At 37.5% G+C, this 23,151-nt stretch overlaps 1 protein-coding gene across 1 annotated transcript in view; it reads left to right on the plus strand.

Annotated features, from left to right (window-relative positions):
* The window catches only part of kcnip3a (Kv channel interacting protein 3a, calsenilin), a 72,792-nt gene that overhangs the window by 9,753 nt on the left and 39,888 nt on the right, over positions 1-23,151 (plus strand). The window contains exons 2-3 of the mRNA XM_051902075.1: positions 16,929-16,976; positions 17,872-18,046. Of these exons, the coding sequence (XP_051758035.1) occupies positions 16,929-16,976; positions 17,872-18,046 (223 nt within the window). The remainder of the gene's footprint in view (positions 1-16,928; positions 16,977-17,871; positions 18,047-23,151) is intronic.

The raw sequence follows: 23,151 nt of genomic DNA on the forward strand, positions 1-23,151 counted from the left end.
AGAGGTCTGAGGATGAGCTGGAGCGGCCGAGGGCAGAGGCGGAGCCTGAGGTAGGGCGGAGCAAGCCATAGTCGAAGGGGTGTAGGACCAGAGAGCAGCGGACGGTCCGCAATGTCTGCAGCGGAGGTGAAGTGACGTCTGACCCATGTGGAGCCGACATGCCGAGGGAGTCCGGCACGGCCGAATGGCCGATGGTCCACTCCGAGGTCGAGGGCGGAAGGAGCACAGGTGCAGGAGCCAGGGCGTAAGGAGCGCAGGTGCAGGAGCCAGGGCGTAAGGAGCGCAGGTGCAGGAGCCAGGGCGTAAGGAGCGCAGGTGCAGGAGCCAGGGCGATGGGTTGAGGCGGCTCATAACCCTCCGAGGCTGGAGGCGGAGCTTCGGGCTCCTCGTGCCCAGGAGGAGACGGTTCCCAGCAAGCCCAAGATGGTGCCACACTACTGAGAGGAGGTGGTACTGAGGGACTGGAGGGAGACGGAGATGACTGGGTGGCACAGATGGCTGGAGACTGGGGAACAGACTGGAGAGATGGTGTGAGAGGCATGCTGGGCAGGATCAGTGGGGCAGGAAGAAGACCGGCAGGTTCAGGTGACGGTATTGGGGCTAGGAAAATGTCCACTCCACATCTTGAGTCGAGCAGTGATTCAGCCAAAAACTCACTCTCAGTAGCGGGGGGGTGGGTGGGGCTCACTTCCGAACCCTTGACGTCTACCAACACTCCTTCGGCGATGGATGGCTCGGCCGGCTCACACACCTGGTCAGGCGCATGCTGCTCAGGCTCCGTGACGATGTATCCCCCATCACTCTTGCGGGCTTGGGCTCCATCGCGGCGGTCTCCGTCGCGCTACCTGCGGTGGGCTCAGGTCATTGATCCTCGCTGTCTCGCTGGATGGTTCTGGCTGGGCACTGGATGGGGAGTGGGGCTGGCGGCAACCTCGATGGTGAACGCTGATCCACAGGATGCCAGCACCCACTCCACATAGGACGCGAAGCTCCCTCGAGGACCCTCCCCGGACAGCTGTGCTCGTGTGGCGGCGTTGAGTCTAACATAGAGGAACGAGCACAGGCAGTAGTCCGGGAAGGTGGTCTGATGGGCGAGATCCAGAAACTTTTCTAAATGTTTCTCGAGGGAGCTTTCAGTGCCAACAGGGGTGAAAACAGAACAAAAAAAAAAAAAAAACACGAAAAAGGAAAGAAATCACTTTCTAGGTTGGGTCTTCTGTAACGCGGTGTGTAGTAACTCAGACGAATAGGAAGGGGAAAATTAATCACAAAAAGTCTTTACTTAGAAATCCAAAATTAATCACAAAAAGTCTTTACTTAGAAATCCAACAGGTTGCCACAGATGAAGGCAATCACAAACACAATCCATAAATGTACGAGACCCAACAAAGACAAACCAACTGAACTGAACAAATATACACAGACGAATTAACTGAAAATGACAAACAGCTTTGATGATTAGTGCAGTGTCCATGGTGACTGATTGTGGCGGGAAAACAGAACAAAGGAGCACATGTGACTAATGAAAACAAACAAACTGAAAGCCCATGTGGTGAGGGTGTGACACATAGTCAAGACTGCTGATATTTATATCAGTTTCCTAGTTGAAAGCTGGACATGAACAAACAATTGCTGCTGTGACTGTTATTTTTTATAAGTTTTTTCCACAACAGTTACATTGCCTTGTAGTGCATATTTACATATATGAATAACCATTTGAAGCATATTGTATGTTTTATACACAGCAAAAATATCATGTATTTGACCAGAAAAATTCTTGTCAATGAATGCTCACTTTAATAAGGTTTCCCCAAGAAATTGGCAATAATAAACCTGGTGTCCATGATTCACATTCTTTCGAACAACAAAGCACTTGATTGTGACAAGCTTGTAATCACGACTTCAGAAGTGGGAAGTAGGACATTTTCAATAGCATGTGAAGTCAGCATTAGTTCAACAGCATTGGGACTTTGGGACTTTTTTTAAGTAGAGATTTTTCAATTAATCTTTTTTGCAGGTTACATTGTTAGATAATAGGTGGAGACAAGTGATAGTGTTACAGTAATGAGTGAGTGAGTAAACTGATTAATTCAAGAGATGCATTCAAAAAAGCTAAATCATACAGGAACTAAAGTGTTTTATAAGTGAGTCATTGAATCATTCACTCAAGCAATTCATTCAAAAACACAGTGTTAGAATCTAATAATTCAACTTAATAATACAATTAAAGAAGATATGTTCAGGTTGAGCGATCTAGCACAGAAAAGCGGGTACCCGGGTATTAAATGGAAGACTCAGACACAGAAAGTGTAGTTCAACCAAGATACAAAGTTTATTTGGCCAGAGGGTCAATATATATTGAAAATATAGAAAGTGAAAATGACAACTCAGCATTAATACAATAAGTAGGGATTGTACAATACTCTAAGAAAAGCAACATGTTCTCTAAGCATGACACAATGCCTAGACAGAGATACAAAGAAAGAGAAAAACAGGCACAGGATGTTCTTAGATTCTTACACACAGAATCATTCAGAACGAAATACCACTGGTTGTTTGGATACGCTGTGAAAGTTCTGAACTATTTCCGTTGGTGGAGCAAAGGTAACTAGCAATATTATGTCTAAAATGTAAGCTACTCAATTATATTATTAACTTACTAACAATATTAACAATATTAACCCCACCTCTTGCAGTGACATCTCTTCTCTTCTCTGTGTGTTCACTGGCGAGGGCGGGACAACCTGTCACACACATGAGATCACAGCTATAGCAAAACCACAGTGATCCAACAAACCCAACCAATTCCCGATGGACAAAATCAAGTCCCGCCCTATATTTTTTCTTGTTTGAGAAGCTGTTTCACTCGGATATACAGTACGTCACAATCGGGAAGAAAGTCTATCGCAACTTCTGTTTCATGTCAACTTTAAAAATGTTTAGCGGCAGGACAAGCTCTTCGATAACAGTACAAGGATTCATTTGTTGATGTTTACTTGCCTGCGCATGTTCGTGTGGGGGGTGGTGAATATCTTATGCGTGATCTGAAGAGGCACTTACTGTATATCACAGGGCCCTTGACTTGTACTGAATAATTGATTTATCTAGCAACATTCCTTCCTCACTTTCTCTCTCTCTCTCCCTCAGTAGTTAATAGGTAGAAGTCATTTTTGTTCTAAAAATGCAGCGCTCATGTGTGAGAGACAAAATGTAATAACAGTATAGTAATAACAGAAATGTTTGACCTTGGGACATGTAAACATGAGCTATTCGAACGTGTTTGACCATTGCGTCTCACATCTTTTGCAGCGTCTCACGCATGAGCGCTGCATTTTTAGAACACTGGGTCAAGGTAAAATATGTTCATCTTTTTAGAAAATGTGACCTTGCTTTTTTTTGTCCATTTCACCACCTTGTATCTTGTGTTTTTAAATGCAAAAACCTGTTCTGTGTGAATGGCCATAAGTAGTTAAGTATTTTGAGAATGTAGACTTAGGCCACATATTAACTTTAAAGGTTCAGGAGTGAAAACTGCATTTAAATATGGGAGTGACTCCCCTAAATGAGTGTTTTGTATGTACAGAACATCATTCCCGAAATTATGATGATTGAAATTGTGGTATCCATAGCAATGTTCTGGCATCTCACGCATTTGCTCTTTTTGACCAAAGTATCCTTAGTTTCAGATAATTTATTAAGCCAAAACACCATTGACAGAACTGTCGAGTTTTGTTTCTGATTAAAAGGATGCTTCACAGAGAGAGCGGTTTTAAAGATTTGTCATGTCCATTTATTATCAGTGTTTTTGGGCTTGCCGTATAATGCAGTCCAGTTTATGGAGTTAGTAAAGTGGGCAGATGCGGGTCACGATATATTGGTCTTGTTTCCAATATAAAGCATTTGGATTTATTTAGTTATATAATGGGCTTGTTCTGGTTTTCTAGCAAGACCTGGCAACATGTGAAGGCTCATACCTCAGTTCCGTAAATAAACTGCATAGAGTTTTGTAAATGCGGTTGTCACTACCTGAATTTTTCGGAAGTTAATTTGGTTGTAGAATGCTGTTGTCAACCAAATTTAGCTGCAGTGCGTACATGGCCTCAGCGTCTGATTGATGGAGGTCTTTTCAGAATTATGGGTAATGTAGTTTTTCCACCAGTAAACTGAATATTAAACATGAACCTAAAAAAAAAAACCTATACATTGTTTTGAATGTAGTTTATACTATAGTAATCTCTCTTTGTAGAAAATGAATGAATTTTTGCTTCTGTAACGCTACTCTTTCCTTTACAGCAATGTTGGGCCAAGGAACACTAATTATAAAGATATTATATTTGATTATATCATCAGAGAAAGGAAAAGGAAACCTCTCACATGCTATATCATCTTAGCTGTCGTTCTGCTCATGGAAGCGGACTCAAGGGCAGAGAGCGTTATGCATGTTTGATGGTGTTTTAATGGAGCACACGGTCTTATCTAGCGTTCAGGTCCTCCTCCCCAGTACACGTGTAGCTCTATTCTTATTAATTATGCAGCTTTCCCAGCATTTAATCTATTTGTGATCAATACTAAGCACTGGTTACAATAGGAGGTTAAACAGCACTGTCTTGGGTTTTTGTTTAGAATAGCATGCATCCATACTACTTCTGCAGTGTGCACAGTATGCCAATATTAGAATACCCTAAAGACCTAATACATTTGCAAAAATATGCAGTAAACAACAGTCTCTGACAATGTCATGTGCTCGACTTCACCTTCCACTTTCAGAGTAACTGAATTAGAATTATTAACCATTTTTATTGCATAATACATTCTGTTCCACATACTATTGTTAAAAATAGTAGACTGTACTGTATATGCAGTACAGGTACTGCACAGTATTCAGTAGCCTATTCTAAACATCATATGCAGTAGTCCCTATGTTTGTAGTGGATTGCATCTTTTCCATTTATTCTATGCATTTGTCAGATGATTTTATCTTTTTAATTTAACTTAATTTAAAGGTATTCCTTGGGAATCAAACCCATGACCTTGTTTTTTTTGTTTTTTGTTTTTTTTTTTAAGTGTTTTTTTTTGTTTTTTGTTTTTTAAGTATGTATTTGTGTGGGTGATCGTGAGCGGATTTAGGTTGTTCAGTTCATGTTTTATAATTGTGACTCTGTACCTGATCTAACACACAGATCTTCCCTTCCCTTTGAAAAGAAAATTTTCCCTCAGGCTTTAATTACACAGTTCTGTCTGCTTCTCTGGCATTAAATACTAAACAAGGACATGCTTTGTATATCTGTAAAATTACTGAATGGAAGAGTGGCTGGAATGTGTGTGCATTTGTTGGCAGAACCTGATTTTACCAAGTACAACATGTTCCTGGAACAACATTCCAATCAACCAATCAGTTTGAGGGAAGGTTTACAGTTTATGTCAAGTTTAGGCTTAGAACCATGGTTAGGTGTGTGTTATTCACCTATCATTTCCCTCTGATTTTAGGGATAACTTATGGGTAGGGTTAGGTTTAGGGGTAGGGATATGGTTAGGGTTAAATGTTCGAACAGAAATGATGTTCCAGGATCAACAAAATATGTTGACCCAGGAACGCGTCTAAATCGGTAAATCAGGACGTGCCTTTTGTTGAGTGAAGGATAAATACATTTTTATGTTTTCTGAAGAAATTGAGATAAGGTGCACAACATGCTGGCATGATGCCAAGGTGTTGTCTGTGGTTTCCAGCACAGTGCTATTAGTGTAGTTTGGTTTATGAACTAATCAGAGCTTTTGAATGAACCTTTAAGTGAAGAAACTGTTCATTAAGTGAACAACATGTTCAATGACTCATGTGAAAGCAATAGCATTCGAGTGTGGGTTGTGAAAGAGCAATTCATTAGTGAACGAATATGAACCAGGTGGATTTTTCCATGCCATGCCTTGCAGTTGAACAAAATATAAGAAAAAATAGATCTGCACTCTTAAAAATAAAGGGTTTAAAAGGGGGCTTTTGCAGCGATGACATAGAAGAACCACTTTTGGTTCCCCAAAGAACCTTTCAGTGAACAGTTCTTAACTCTTTCCCTGCCATTAACAAGATTTTGTGTCATTTATGACGACGCTTCCCCGCCATGGACAAGTATTTCCTGAAATCCATGTTTTCACTGTTATTACGGTAGGAGGCGCTGTTACGGACCGTCTAAAATAGTACAGCATTGCAGAATCCAAAAACAGGTGAAGAAGAAGATCTGCAAAAACCAGAAGGGCTGATAGTAGTTATTTATGCACAAGTAAGCTAATGTGATCACCAAATATTCAACAGCATATACAGCCTGGTCTCATTGTTAATACGTAGGTATTAATACGTAACTTTCAAAGACACAAAACGTACATTTTTGTACATTTAGAAAGGTGCTAAAACGTACAATATTGACGTAATTATGGCACTAAAACGTAAAAATGCTTACGTTTTTACAGCGAAAAAATGTAAAATATTTACGAATCTTATCATGTCTTAAAGATATATGTATAATTTCCCTTTTATCATTTTGTAGATAAATGTAAGATCCCTAAACCCCATCCCAAACCTAAACCTACCCATTTTATACAGAATGTTAAAAGAATAAATCATAATGGGCAGAAATGTGTAGGAAAATGACAATTTTAGTAAAAATATAACATTAAAATGATATTTTGAGCTACTAATCCTACACCTACCCCTAAACCTACCCATAACCATTTCTTAAAACTACCTACTGTTATAAATAAAAGAATGACAGACAAACAAGCGTAATCACAATCTTTTTTTTGTTTTTTGCGAAAATGTCAAAAGGTACCAAAAGTAGTTCAAATGATGATGAGTTCCAGTCACAGTCCTCTCTGGCGGTAATAGTTTTTTATAGGGTACAGAGCAGAATTTAACTTATTAATCCATGAAAATACGATGAATCCGGCTTCTCTCCGTGAAGGCGCGACACTCATTTCAAATGTCAATCCACTGAAACACGGCATGTCGTAATCTGTGACGAAGGTGAAAAACAATGAGCGTTTAATATCAGTGCCGTAAATCATGTCGTAACGCTTCTCGAGGGTGGCGCTACTTTCAAATTTGAATCATAACGAGCGCGAGCTTTGACTGTGACGGTCGCTGTTGCTGAGAATCAAAATGAAGATCGATGGATAAAGGGCTGAATTTGGATCTGTTCCGTACAAACATATGGATTCTAAAGATTGGGAGTACAGTGAACAAATAAAATTGATGTGATTTGTGAATTTATGTTGTGTTTTGGTGTATCTTATGGTTGTATTGTCAGTCGCTGCATAGGAGAAAACGCCTTCTGTGTCGCACAGCAAACAAACTAAATATTACAAAATGGTTAAACAATTACAGAAAATGTATTCATAAGGTTTTAAATTGTAGTCTTGTTTAACATTATGCAATCCTCCGAAACGAGCAGCACAAGTCACGAACAGAAATGTTATTTCATATTAAGTAGATGAATAAACTGCTTTCAATAAATTCAACTAAAAACAACATTAAATCATTAAAGCCACGATTTTAATATTAATACATGGGAATTCATATACATTCACACTTTACGTTACATGATTTACGTTTTTATTGCTGTTAATACGTAAGTATTTTTACGTTTTAGTCCTCTAAATACGTCAATGTTGTACGTTTTTGTGTGTATGAAAACGTAAGTAAATGTACGTGTGGTAGAACCACAATTTACGTAAAAATACACACGTATTCTCATGAGATCACGTTGGCATATAAATCAAAACTGCCTATATCGTTACCGAATTAAATGTCGAACCCACAAAAAGATAAATGACTGTGCAAGCTTTGGGGGTGTTGATGGACTTGATCTACTTGATTTATATTTTGATTTTTTTTTTGGGTCAAAATACACATTTTAATTAAGAATCAAAAGAGTTGTTTGGTTGTGAACAACAGCATATTTTAACAAATCATTCAATTAAATGATGCAGTTACTACCTTATAATGCACAAAACAGTCACTTGTTGCCACCTATTACAATAATTATGTAACCTGGAGAAAGACAAACATTAAATGGCTGTTACTTTTTATAGCAAAGAGGATGGATGTTCTCAAATAAAGGCATAACAAAAGAGTAAAGTACATTGTGAACTTCACACATTTCCTTTCTGTTTGCTTTAGTTTGCATTAAATTAGTTTTTGATACCTTTCTGGTTTTATTTTATTCCTCATCGAATCTTTTTCACTCTCTGTTGCTCTTTCTTTCTCATTCCTCTCTCCTTTTCTCTCCCTGCTTTCTATTTCTCTCTGTCTCTTTCTTTCTCTTCCTCCCCGATGAAATGAACAGAAATAGCTATGCAAATTTTCCCCCTTCCAAAACGGTTTCATATCATCTCTATATTTTCCAATAAACCTCCATTCTCACTGTCATTTATCTGTTTTCTTCACTCCTCCACTCTATCTTCCCTTTCTTTTATTGTATTTCTGTGCTCATTATGCTAATTGGCGTCAGTGTATCTAAGAACAAAATCCAGTGGTGGTTTTTTATTTCTTTATTTTACTCTATATCTGTTATGTTGCTTCCCTCTCTCCCCCCTCGCTCTCTTCTTTTCTATTTATATCTCTGCATGGTGGGAGTGTTTGGTCAGAACGTTTACACTACTCTATTTGCCTCCTCCCTTTCTCCGTATTTCTCATCCTTCGTTCCTGTCCCTTATGAAAAACAATCCTCCTCTCCTGCACTCTTTCATTTTGTTCTCTCGTTTACATGAGTCTATTCTGCATTCCGTCCGTTTCCGGTGGTCATCAAAGCTGTCAAATGCTGCTAGGTCAATAATCTGTGTGAAATTAAAGTGTGTGTGTGTGTTTGAGTGCAAATATGTTCCCATACACATGTCTATGCTTGACAGCATGACTCCATGTGTATGAACTAAATTGTGTGTGTGTGTGTGTGTGTGTGTGCGTGGGGAGATGAAGAGCAAGTCAGACAGTGTAGGGTCAATTAGAGGGATCGAGAGAGATTATCATTGGCAAGTAGTACTGCGATTATCCCACGACTGAGGCATCATGGGAAGGTTTGTGAGAAAAATAACGGAGCTACAAAAAGGTCTGAATGGCCCACACATTTTTCATGCGTTCGTCTCTCTTGATGATTTGTCTCATATCAAATACAAATGAGCTTTATTGCCATGACTGTGTGGTTGCAATCCAAGGGTAAATGAACTGTTTTTTTGTTTTTGTTTTTAATATGTTCAGCATTTTCTTTACTCAACAAACACTATAGAGTAAAAGCTAATGTTCTATGTATTTGAGGAGCAGCATTCTAGCAATTGTTGTCGAGTCATAGTCAATACTGTCCTAAATAGCCTGTGTGAAGCTTCATCTTCATCTTTTATAACATGAGATTTTGGCCAAATAACAGAAAAGAAAAAGAAAAAAAACTGAGCGCCCACATAGCTACAGTAAACTTTATAATTGGTGAGTTGATGAAAACGAAATGCATTGCACTTGCTGCCTCAGATGTGGTCGTTCTAATGACAGACAAAACGTCTCAGGTTGCAAATGTAACCATTGTTCCCTGAGAAGGGAACGAGAAGCTGTGTTGATGACGACACTTTGGGGAGCACCTCTGCATAACTGGCATCTGAAGCATGTGTGCAACTAGTCCAATCTTGATTGTCGTTGCGTCAGCGAGCGATATTCACAATATATTCACAATGATTTTAGTGCTGATATTAAATTAAGCAACATCATGAACAATACTGCAAATTGTGCACTTTATATTTGAACATTTCCTAAAGACTGTCATTAGACTTGTTTTGTTATCCTACAGCATTAATGAGAGCATTAAGATTCAGGTCATTTCCGTGAATCCGTTCAACAGTTCAACTGATTAATTTCATCAAATCTTTTAGTAAGTAAATATTGCAGTTTATTTATTGATACATTAGTGAATCGTTGCAAATCCCTGTTTTCATAGTTAGAAACTGAGAAAAATGCCTTGGCTTTTACTAAGTTTGATTCCAAGGCAATATTCAACAATATTATTGATCCGACTGTACTGACGCTGTTGTATGAGAACTAAACTGAGGTGGATGATTTTTTTTTGCAAAAAAAAAAAAAACTTTATAGGTGAAATGAACTAATTTAATAATTGATGATCTTTACAACGGAACTGAATCAACACTGAACTGACATCAGCACTGAACAACAGCCATAATGCATCATTTTCCTGTTATCACTGTAAAGCTGCTAAATAAATGTAACTTGATTTGACTTGACTTGATACGCATGCAGATGAAAATTGTATGTTAAATGTGCTGTAAGTTTGTAATTGCAAGATTTATATTTCAAATAAACACTGTTTTTCCATTCACCAAATATTCTTGAAAAAAAAATGTATGAGACACACAAATATTAAGTAGCACAATTGATAATAATATTTCTTGTGTACCAAATCAGCATAGACTGATTTCTGTTTTTTGAAATGGTGCTGGGTCAGTCAACCCGATATTAACAGTTTTTCAGTTTAAATAATAAAAATGCACTTTGTTATATATGTAGGATGGGAACATTTCATATACAACATTTTGTTTTCAATATCAAGTCAGTGTTTTACAATAAAAATAAAAAAAAAACTCAAAATGATTGAGTAAACGTTTTAGGATGTGACAGGAGCAGCAAGAGCAGCCAATTTCTTTCTGTGGAAAGAAAACTGGTATCAGTAGGCTTGACCACAGCTGCGACACTAGCTCAGATCAATAGCACTTCTATTGTCAGTGGAGGGCACAACAACTTTGTTACACATGTTAGCGATATCAATTCGTGTTTCAGCCCTGGTCGCGAATTTGTTAGGCATGTGGTGAAACTTCCATGCTGGCGCCAGAACATCATTTGCTTTAAGTGTAGTTTAGGTGTATACTGCATTTGTAGGGGGGCTAGCATTCCATGCAGGTGTTAGCTGTGATGTACTTGTAAACAAAAAAGCCAAAATGTGAGACTACAGATGTTTTCCTGTTTGTACAGCAATAATTTGTTGATCAAAAGACTGAAAAATGGACTGAAAAATCAGTCCACAAAAATTGCAAATAGATGAAAAGGTAAAAAAAAAAAAAAAACAGGGTGAAAAATAAAGTACATTTATAGTAAGAAAGTTGACATGCTGTCTATAAGATTGGCTTTCTCACCAGATGGGAAAGGTCTGAATAATAATATGTGTTAATTCAGCAGAACAAATATGATGCAAATGTGTCTCTTTATTCTAATTCTAAGTCGTTCTAATACCTAATTTGCCATTTTTATCAGACACCCAGTCATTAATCCCAATGACACTTTTAATTCAGTCTTCTTAGACTTTATGCAGCGAGAGCAGCGGCTCTTCCATTTTTAATTTAGCCGATTACGCTCACTGTCAGGATTGATCCCCCCCGCCCTTTCAGAATCTCACTGCAGTGGCTGACTGATGTGTCATTTTCTTTGACAGTCCCTCTCTCACCTGGTATTTAGCTCCGCTTCTAGCGATTGTGTTTCGACCCGGCTCATGCTGCTCAGCATTTACAGCGTGGCCTAAACCAACCTCTCCCTGAGAGCCAAATCAATGTCTGTGTTTATCTCTATAAAAGCCCTCTCAGGATGATGACGGGCTCCTTTGTGAGTTTATGAAGAGCAAGGCGGCTCTCCAACCTCTACCTGCCATGCTTTTGTGTGTGCATGTAAAAGAGGCTTTTGTCCTACCGTTTCCTGCTCGCGCTCTCTCTCTCCGATCTTTTATTGATGGGGTTTTTATAGAGTTAGAGTCTGAATAATTGAGTGCAAGATGAATGAGCGGAGCTCTGCTGTGCAGGAACGAGGTGTAGTACAGTACGTGTCAAGGGGATTCCTTTAGTAAACAAGACCCGTCCTGGTTTTTAAAGCGCGGCGGTGACAGCTGTTTCAGCGTGGGGTCGTCACTGGAAGCAGGGGTTAAATTGACCTAAAATGGTCTAGAACCTGCTACAATTATTGCCAGTTTGTTCATCTAGTCTATTCTGTATGTGTATATTGTGTATATTGCTCCAGTCCAGGTTTTGCTGGTTCCAATACAGGTGATACTGCGGTGGGCTGAAATAACTCACGGGAGCAGTGAAATGCCACATTGTCCCATTAAGTTGCTCAAATGTTGGTATTTTTCATCTTACTCTCTATTTCTTCACTTGGCAAAGGTCGTTCTGAAGTCAAACGGTGTGTATTATATGATCCGGTTACAGGTTCTTCTGGTCACTATTTTTCAATAAGAAATATTCTGACTATACAAAAGGAGCATATTGCTGTTTAATTCAGTTCACTCTGTTACATGAACATGCACTACTGTTCAAAACTTTGTGGTTGGTAATTTTTTTAAGTCTCTTATGCTCACCAAGGCTGCATTTATTTGATGAAAAATACATTAAAACAGTAATATTGTGAAATATTACAATTTAAAAGAACTGTCTTCTATTTTACTATATTTTGAAATGTAATTTACTCCTGTGATGTCAAAGATGAATTTTCAGCATCATTACTCTAGTCTTCAGTGTCACATGATCATTCTAATATGCTGATTTGGTGCTCAAGAAACATTTCTTATTACTTTGAAGATCTGATAAAACGGTGGACAAAATTTCCGATCCGATTGACCAAAACACATCTTAATACCAGGTGTAACCAGGGCCTATAAGTAATCATTATACTTTTTCAAGATTCTTTGATAAATGGAAAGTTAAAAAGAACAGCATTTATTTGAAACAGAAATATTTTATAATTATAAATGTCTTTACTGACACTTTTGATCGAATTAATGTCTCTTTGCTGATTAAAAGTATTAATTTCTTTAAAAAAAAAAAAAAAATCTTATTGACCCCAAACTTTGGAACGATAGTTTACATTCAATAGCTTTGAAACCATTATGTAAAGCTGTGACATTGGACTGTAGATGCATAGAATTTTAGTGTTTGAGAAAATTTTTTAATGTGTTTTTTTTGCAAATTTTACATTCTTTACATTCACAATACTTAAAGTTGATGGTTCCCATTTAGACATTCTACTCACTATGGCCCTATTTACACCTGGTATTAAGGTTTTGGTCGATCGGATCCAAAGTGGAGGACGCTAAATACAGGTGTAAACGGGGTCTAAAACATTTTAAGCTTGTCCACTTTTGACCACTTCCAGAGGTAGTCAAAAATGACCGGATTGCTTTCGTAGAGTAAATGCTCATGTGGTCGAATGTGTTCGAACAGCCACAAAAGACCGCCTACTCTCCACATACTGACCTAATGCTTAAACATTATGGGAAGCATGCTAGCCAGACAGGATTTAAACTTTGTCAGCTAGAGACCCAAGTTTGGTTTGAAGACGAAAAACCAAACACAATGTTCTCTCACCATTCCTGATTTCTAACACACACTGGACGCGTTCAGAAAACTGCTGCTCTCCTTTTGTTTTTCCGTCGTCTCTGGTCACGTTCATATGTAAATTGAACAAGCTTATTTTCTCCAGTAGATCGAAAGATCTGAAGAAAAAAAAAAAAAAACATACATTTACCCACCCATAGACCCTCCCCTCAAAGAAATATGGACAGAAGTGGTTGAAAGTGGACAAAAGAGATGAATTAAAATACTAGGTGTAAACGGGAATGTGTCTCCCTCGTTTACTTGTGATCCGATCGACCAAAACACATCTTAATACCAGGGGGTAAACAGGGCCAATAAGTAACTTTGCAAGTAAGTCAACTTGTTCTACTAACCCTAACCACTTATTCCACTAACCTTAACAGTCTTCTAATTCTCTAATGTAAGTTAGTTGACATCGGTGCAACATTACTTATAGTCAACAGACTGTCTAAAGGGGACTAAAAAATAAAGTGTAACCAAAGTTTTTCCATGATGTGAATAAAATGATCCTCCATTCTCTCAAAACAATACTGTAAAACCAAAACTGTATTCAGTAGCTAAGCTGAGTAGCCTAAAATGACAAAAAAAAAAAAATTCAGCGATACTTTTGTTTCTCTCAGCTTTACACAAACCATCAATAAGAGTGAGCAGCGCCAACAGTGCATGTGTGTAAGCTCAAAGCAATGAGTCATGATTAATAACAAAATAAGACATCTTCACACAGCACCCGCAGCATGAGAGAAAACAGCATTAGTTCTTTCAAAACAAGACGTAGAGCAGTTCTTCAACAGTAGAAAAGTCAGCAAGAGTTGAGAATACTTGATTAATAGTTAAGATCTGTTGCAACAGTGATGTAACAGTCCCTCTGTATTGTTCTGTGTGATTAATTTTTGATTGTCCAATCCTAGATAAACAGGCAACAACAGTGTAAAGATAATAGTCAATGGCTTGACAGTTGCATTTGTGGATCTTACAGTATCATTGTGTAGAAGCTATTATGCACACAAGTGTGTATGGGGGATTGGGAACTGTCACAAGATATTTCTTCTATCAGTGGGAAATGTGATCATGGCGCCCACCAGGGCCATGTGACTCAATAATATGCTTTATGAGATTGCTGTTCAAAGCAATGCTGATATGGCTTCAGAAACAATTGGTTTTCATCACTTGTCGAGATGTTTGAAATGAGTCTTGGCTTGAGTTGGTAATAGTGAAGAAACAGCGAAATAAGCTGTGCACGAAGGAAACATAAACTGAATTATAGTGTAATCAAGATATTTTTGGCAGAAACTATGATATAGTTTTGTAATTTTTATAGAGCTCAAAGCATCACATTTTATTCCAGTTTAAAATGTTACAGGCTTAAATCAGACGTTAAAAGTATTGGAATTTAGCCTCTATATCTTGATTTGAATGTTAGCCCTTTAGTTCTGGCAACTATAGTTGCCACAGTGTATAGTTGTCATTTTCCCTTTGTAAGTATTTTTCTAGATGTTATCCATGTTTTATGTCTCAATGACATGCAAGAAAACAACCAAATAAAGGATTTCAAGAACAAAAAAAAAAGGTATTCACTTCCTTGAGGCTGTCAACTTCCTACCCCTACTTCCAGGAAGCATGGCGAAGTCAAATACTCCCAAAGAAATGTAATTTTCATGTTACTAATAAATAATTTTTTGTTGACATATATATATATATATATATATATATATATATATATATACAAAATCATGAAGGTCTCTAGAATCATCCAAACAAGACAAATCTTACAAGAGATCTATAGTTTTTGGCATACTTAGTCAAAAGTCCTTGTAAGTACATGTATCATGGGGAAATGGGGTATACTGTGGATAGGTTAATAAATCAAGGTTATATCCCACCTAAAACATACACTCTAAAAAATAATGGGTTAAAAACAACCCAAGTTGGGTTGAAAATGGACAAACCCAGCAACTGGGTTGTTTTAACCCAGCAGTTGGGTTAAATGTTTGCCCAACGTGCTGGGCAGTTTTATTTAAACTATTGTTTAAAAATGACTATATGGCTGACTTTAAATGAACCCAAAATAGGTTGGAAACTAAAAATCAGACACAAAATTACTAGAGGCAACAGTAATAATCAAAAGGTGAAGATTTATTAATAAGCAATTTAATAATTGTCTATTGTTTAATTATTATACATTTAACTTATTAATAAATGCTCATTTATTAAACCTTAAATAAAGGACTATATGCATGAAACCATTCAGAAAAATTTGGGCACAAATGGGATTCTAAGAAGGTGTGATATAATCTCTAATGACAGATCATCTTGTGACATAATTTCTGATTATGTCATAGTCTGCCAGTGCGCTATGATGATGTCAGTGAGGCTGATGGCAGGGTACAGAGCTTTGCAATGCATTACCTTTTTCATATTTTATGGTTCATGCCTGTATATTTGCAGCAGACTAAGTTTAGATTCAGAGGCTGATATGAAACATTTCTATATGTTTGCCATATGCACAACATGTCTCATAACAATTTGTCATTTTGCTTGTATGATGATTTATTTATTTTTTTACCAAATAAACAACCTGAGGACTATAAATGTTGATTTTAGATTCATAGACTGACGTAAACCTCATTTATTCGCAACAACATGACAACCTCCTGAAGAAAAATATGTAGGCATATTGGGCCTCATTTATCAATCTAACGTAGAAACGAGCGCAGATCCGAGCGCAGAAATCATCTTGTGACAGGGTTCACGTGTGATTCATTAAACATTCGTATGCTGGCAATCCTATCATAAGAATGATCGTAAGTTGATAAATGTGGCGGCTGAAAACAATCGTCATTTAAATATCATGCCCCTAAAAATTCATGGTTTAGAAACCTCACCCCTAGAGTTTACGACATGGAGGAACAGTAACTCATGCAAGAGAAATTCATTTTACACCAAAAACACCCGTTAACCTTGTAATTGCAAACAATTACATTAATTTATATGTATATTTATTACATATTCATAGGCCATTTATTCAGTTTTTCTCCGTTCACACAAGCACTGCAGGTGCGCAATGAGACAATGTGTGAATCCTCATGTTATTTTGTTCATGCTGCTATTTGCACACGGCTAAACTCCTGAAAAAAAAAAAACATTTTATGATCGTCAAATGATAATTTGATCGTAGTCACCGCTCACGTCCATATTGATAAATGCCACGTTTTGCGTGGAAACAGCCGTACGCACAGTTTTCTGTCGTACGCTCGTTTCATAAATGAGGCCCAATGTGTTTTTGTGTTCAATTTGTTACATCAACACTGTGTGTCTTGATATTCCTGAAAGGGATAGTTCATCCAAAAATTAAAATTCTGTAATTATCATGTCCAAAACTGTATGACTTTCTTTCTTCTGTGGAACATAAAAGAAGATATTTTAATAAAAGTCTCAGTGATTTGTTTATTGTTTTGTTCATACAGAGGAAGTCAATTGTAACCAAAACTGTTTGATTACCAGCATACTTCAAAATATGTTCTTATGTTCCACAGAAGAAAGAAAGTCAAGAAGAAAGAAGAAAGTTTTGGAATGACATGAGGGTGAGTAAACGATGACATAATTTTCATTTTGGGGTGTACTGTCCCTTTAAACATTCTGATTGGCGATATCATGATAATATTTTCATTGTGAATACTGATTGGTCATCTTTCTTCTGTTTGCATACTGAATGTTTGAGCTTGTCTTTTTATAAAAACAAGTGGTTAACCGATAATGCAACACGCTGCGACTGAAGAAAACACATGCAAATAGAAAAAACACCGGCAAATTAACCTGTTAATGTGCCACTGTACCGCCCGCAGTAGAAGAGACCAAAACTATATGAGATATACTTCAAATGGTTCAAGAACAGCATGCAATTTACTTTGGGTATGCCTTTTTTAGGTGTTTTTGGCAAATTTTACAGGAAACTTGAATGTTAATTACAGTTGTTTTACCTTAAAAAATGGCACAAAAAAAGGCAAATATCAGCTGTTATATTGGCAATATATTAGTCAACCGCAACTATTTATTCATCTATTCCCCACAAAGTGGCTTAAAATCTTCTATACTTTGGCTGCCTTGCAAGAACTAGCATTTTTTTTAGCTTTGTCTATTTGTGTTGTTGGCAGTCATCCAAAAAAAAAAAAAATGCAGAGAACCCAAAAGCGAATAAGTCAATTCACGTTTGAGTGATGTCATCTGCAAAATCTGTCCTCTGAACGCAGCAAAACCATCTGCTTACATATGCAATATTCACACCCCTGAGGACAATCTTCTCTGAAGTACTTTCAACCCTTAGTCAAAGACCACATTGTAATACTAGCAAGACACATTGTACCATTTGCCGTTCTGATGCTGAGTAGAATTTAATTTAAAACAAACACACATCTAGCAAGATTGTATTAGCTGAGTGAGAAGAAATAGGCTCTTTATCATTGTCTGTTTCTCTCCCAGGAGGATGGCAAGGTGCTGGATGGCAGTCTGCTGGGTGATGCCAATGGGGTGGAGCCTGGCACAGGCCGACAGAAGGAGAGTGGCAAATGGCAGAGGCCTCGCTTCACACGGAAAGCCCTCATGAGGTGCTGTCTGGTCAAATGGATCATCGCCAGCACCGGGCCCAAAGAGCAAGGTGAGACAGAGAAGTGGAGGAAAGGGCACAGGAGGAAATTAGGTTTTTAGGAAGGCCCGCTGATGGGGTATTTCTGCATATATGACGGTGTGACACGTCATATGTTGGACATGCTGGACACATGTTGTCCAAAAAAAAAAAGAAAAGAACATAAATTAAATAACAGTCAGATATTTAATAGAGGAAATGCAAGTGAAATGCAGAGAAGGCCAGATTAAAGTATAAATTCATGGCATATTTTAAACTTCTGCACAATAATATTTGAGCACATCCTTTTACTTGCTAGATGATGTGAGCCACATAGGCCTAATCACAATTTTGAATTTTTGTACTGCCCTTTTCAATGCAGTTGCAATGAATGATGACTGAAGCTTTCAGTCACTAAAAATACTCAATGTCCAATAAAATCAAAAACTGTCGGGTGCAATGTTAACACAAATATGATATACAATAGACAAGGTACGTTCGCAGTTGCACACCTTTTTTCAAATTCACACCACAGTTGCACACCACATTTTCAAATTCTCTATGATTTTTTTTTTTTTTTTAGGTTTCTCCTATAACTGTAATGTGTGCTCTGGTTCTGATTCTCTGATTCTCTATAACATCCTTGATATGTAGTTCCTATCTGTATGCTTGCATACACAGCTAAAATATCAAGCATGCAATAACGCAACAACAACAACATCTAAACTAATAACTCTCAGTCATTTTCAAAATCCTTACCGGCCAGTTGGTAAACAGTAGGCGCAAGCCTTTTGATCACATCGCTTCACCTGCAAAGAACCAGAAACTTCATCTATTTAGACCTAAATGGAAAAAGGAATTTACATGCCTAAGATACGAGACTGTCAATTGAGAAACAAAGTGTTGCTCACACTGGGCCTCATCCGTTAAACCTTCATAAATATATGAGTAAATTCAGAGTAATTTGCGCATAAAATGGACCTTCCTGAAAACTTGTCTCCGGATTCACAAACACTTCGTAAACATCAGTTAAATGTACGTTCATGAATTCCAATCATTCATAAATAGGACGCGTGAGCACATGCATTCATTATTAGCATAACTGAATTACAACTATGTAAATTAAGTGTCCAGGAATGCTGTGGAATCTTCTGGACTCCCTTCTCAGGTTTGGCTCCAATATATTGCATATATGCAAAAGAGACTAATAGGCCATATGCCTAACAATAAATATTCAATTAACGTGTGTCCACCAAGCTGAAAAAATGCCTGGTGCTCTTCTTAAAACGGCCAGCTGGTGGCGCTTGAGAGAGCATTGGAGGTGCAGAATTTTTCCAGCTGAGACGCTTCGGTTGCTATGATTTGGAATATCCATGGCTGTAATGTGTATCTCAAGAATATTACTGAGTAAAAAAAACAGTAACCAGCAATACTAACTTCTCCATTGTTGTTTAGTCGTTGTACAATTAGGATGATTGGTCAGTGTAGTATTTGTCCTGCCCCTTCTCCACTGTGATTGGATGGCTGCGTAAATAGTGACAGTGACAAGTGCTGCGTTTTATCCAAAGTTGAACAGTTTTCAACTCTCAGCTACAAATAAAAAAAAAAAAAAAAAAAAAGAAAGACAGGGCAAACGAACTTGTGAAAAATAATTATGCTACATAGTGCATCAAAATACAGTGTCATTATCGGTTTGCTTGAAAGTACACAGAAAGTTCAAATGTTTTACGCACCATTTACACATGGTAGGAAGCAAGTGTAAATTTGTTTCACACCAACTAAAATCTTGAAAATACGAACATTTTCAATGGATCCGAAAACCTACGTCAGTACGCCTTTACGAAAGATTTACACAAAAATTCGTTCTGCTCGTGTTTCATGAATTATGCCCACTGTTTGACTTTGAGACAAAAGAAAATAAGTGTTTTGATACAACTCATGCTCTATATTATTAGTCCTATATCATATGATAGCTTTCTTTGATGAACAAACCAACACTTGGCAGAAATCCCCTTAAAATCGTCCCTTCCAGTGAGCTATTAACTTGAGAACTGCTTCAGCTGTGAACTCAAGAACCATACCAATCTGATTCATGAACAAATCATTCAGGTTAGTGTTTCTTAAAAGCATCTGAAGCTTAGGTAGATCGTAGAAACCAATGGCACAAATGGTCTCTACTGAGGCTTACAATGCTTTTGGGAAATGCAGGCCAGATTGATTTATTTTTGCTGTTTTTGCCTTTATTCAGACAGGACAGTAGAGAGTTGACAGGAAGCAAATTGGGAGAGGGTAGGAGGGGATCAGAAATGACCACAAGCTGAGATTTAAACTCACATCTGCCAATGCACAACCGCGCTACATGTCAGAGCACTGCCCACAAGGCTATCTCAGTATCTCAAAGATCCAACTCAAAAGAAAGATTTGTTCACAAACATGCTGTGGAGAGCTGAGGCTGATGTCAAGATTTTCATTTCAGTCTGTTACTCACACAAAACTTGGAATATGAGTCATACGAACCATTTTAATGTTACTTTTATGGTGCTTTTTTATCGTCACCAGCAGAGAATGCATGCAAATAGATGCAACCTACATATATGACATCCTCCACCCGCTAATCATAGCGTCTCCATCAGTAAATGAGTCCCCAGTCAGCTTGTAACCACATATGTTGGGTCTTGACCTCGAGAGGGTGACATTGATCAAACAGACCTCAGCAGAAGTTTCTCTGTTGAACATGGCACAGGGAATGGATTCAAGTTAATTCGGTTTTGATCGATCTGTGTTGCCACTCTCTTCACGGAAGCTAGCCCTCTGTGGGTCATTAATGAGATTGTATCAAAATAGAGGTTAAAGCCAGCCTTCAAAAAAGTACTGCTTCTTCAAACTTTGTTGGTTTTATTAGCACCGTCAGCTTTGAATGCAGAAAAGTTTTCTAGCTTCTACACAGTAATTCTGCCAGTTCAGGGTAGGATATCTTACATTTCATGATGGTTACAATAATCTGGAGCTGATTTTTATGATTTATAGTAGGCTTTGTATGTCTACAGTTTTTGTATATTGTATTTTTGTGTATTTAAAAATTGTTAATTGGTATCTAGTGTTGGGGAAAGTTACTTTTAAAAATAATGCATTACAATATTGCGTTACTCCCTAAAAAAGTAACTAATTGCATTACTTAGTTACTTTTTTATGAAAAGTAATGCCATATTATACATATACATTTTCTTACCTGGGCTGGGCTTGCTTGTTTTTTTGTTTTTTTTAATAACAAAAAAAAAGTACTATTCTTGGCAAATGTGCAGGCCCTTTCACACCAAAAGTGAAATGAATAAGCCTCACGCTGAAGGAAATGCATATATACACCTGTACAGTAGAGGGCGCTGCTCAAACAAACCTTTTAGCTGTGCTGCCTTTTTGGATTAAAGAAGAATAGGATACAGGAGAAGGAAGTTCAACACTCTTATTTCTAAATCTAATCTAAAGTCATTTTTGCTTATTAGTATGGTTGAACTGGATTATTGAAGGTCAGCAGCAAGGACATTGGTTAATAAAGTGAGATTAAAGTATATTTGTGTAATTTAATATAGTTATTTATTACATGTTTGCGTAAAATTCTGAGATTGCATTTCAATGTTTTTATTCATTCTGAGGAATACTGAATGTTTTCGTGCAAGTGAGTAAATGCACGTTCACATTTAGTCTAGAACTACAATAACCATCATGTTCACACAGCGCACACAACGCCTCTGCACTCCCGATTTCTCTCAACATGGTGTAAAATGTGAAAAAGTAACTTGCATTACTTATTTGAAAAAGTAACTTTTGTTACTTTTTGTTATTTTGTTACTTTTTGTTGTAAATTGAAAAAGTAATGTGTTACTTTACTAGTTACTTGAAAAAGTAATCTGATTACAAGTTACTTATAATGCATTACCCCCAGCAATGTTGGTGTCGTTAATAGGGGTTTAGTTCTGTTTGTTGATCTGTTTATGAATGTGTAGTTCTATATTAAATGATGGGTCAATGGCATGCAGTTCTTACATACAATGCTCTAACCACTTCTATGTCATTTTCACGAGTTCACACGTATGTAATTGAATAGAGTAAAGATTTAGCGCTGTCCGGGGGAGGGCTCGGAATTTTGGCCCGAACCCAGAGTACTCCCCCCATATCCCTGGATGGGATAGGAACAGTTGAGAGTAAGGAGTTGGGGTGGTGGAGGGATGCAGGAAAACACTGTCATGGGACAGAGGTCAGTCGGCTATTTATATATAGGCTGATAGGGTCATACTGATTGGGTAGATTATCAGAACGTGCTGCTCCCGAACTTTAATAAAACATCATTTAAAATTTATTGGGACATAAACAAATTGTTCAGATAATATAAGATCATTTGACTATTACTAATTCATGATATTTGTAAAAAATCACATTACACACTCACATTACAAAAATCACACTCACATTAAGGTGCAAGGAAAAGATGTTATTCATTTTTAGTTGATGGTTAGGGTTAACGTCATTTTCAGAGTCATTAAATATGAACTTTTCTTGATAATGATGTAAAATCAAGGGCGTCCTTTATATTTACACCCTAAAGGTGGCATGTCTAGTGCCAGATGTTGCTTATCATTATGTTCTTCACAGTGCTCAGCTGGTGCCGTCTAGTGGTTATATGGGGAAACAGATTTGTGTAATGCATTAGCTCATATGAAACAAGGACATTTAATTATGTTGTACACATCATTTTTTTGAAGACACAATGCTTTTATGAATGTTTATGAATATTTAATGAAGTGTTATTAGCTGTGATTTATATGTAGTAAGTGTTTGTCATAATGCTTTATTGATTTAATTGTTTTTTGCTCTCAAGATTGCTGAAAGAGCTGAGATAATCACTTATAACAGCGTAGAAAGAGACACTGAAATAGTTTGTGGCACCATTAAAAGAAAGTGGCAGGATCAGGAAATCAGAGATTGGCTTGCAAATGGGGAAATCAGAGAGGGCTATAGGAAGAGTGAAATAAGAGAAGAAGGATGAGAAGTGTCTCAGAATCAGGCTAGTGGCCTTATATATCTACGGTGGCCCTAAAAAGTATTTGGATGCTTAAACCACACTTAAAAACGTACCAATGCAC

This window comes from Ctenopharyngodon idella, chromosome 8, assembly GCF_019924925.1.
Source record: "Ctenopharyngodon idella isolate HZGC_01 chromosome 8, HZGC01, whole genome shotgun sequence".
NCBI lineage: Eukaryota > Metazoa > Chordata > Actinopteri > Cypriniformes > Xenocyprididae > Ctenopharyngodon > Ctenopharyngodon idella.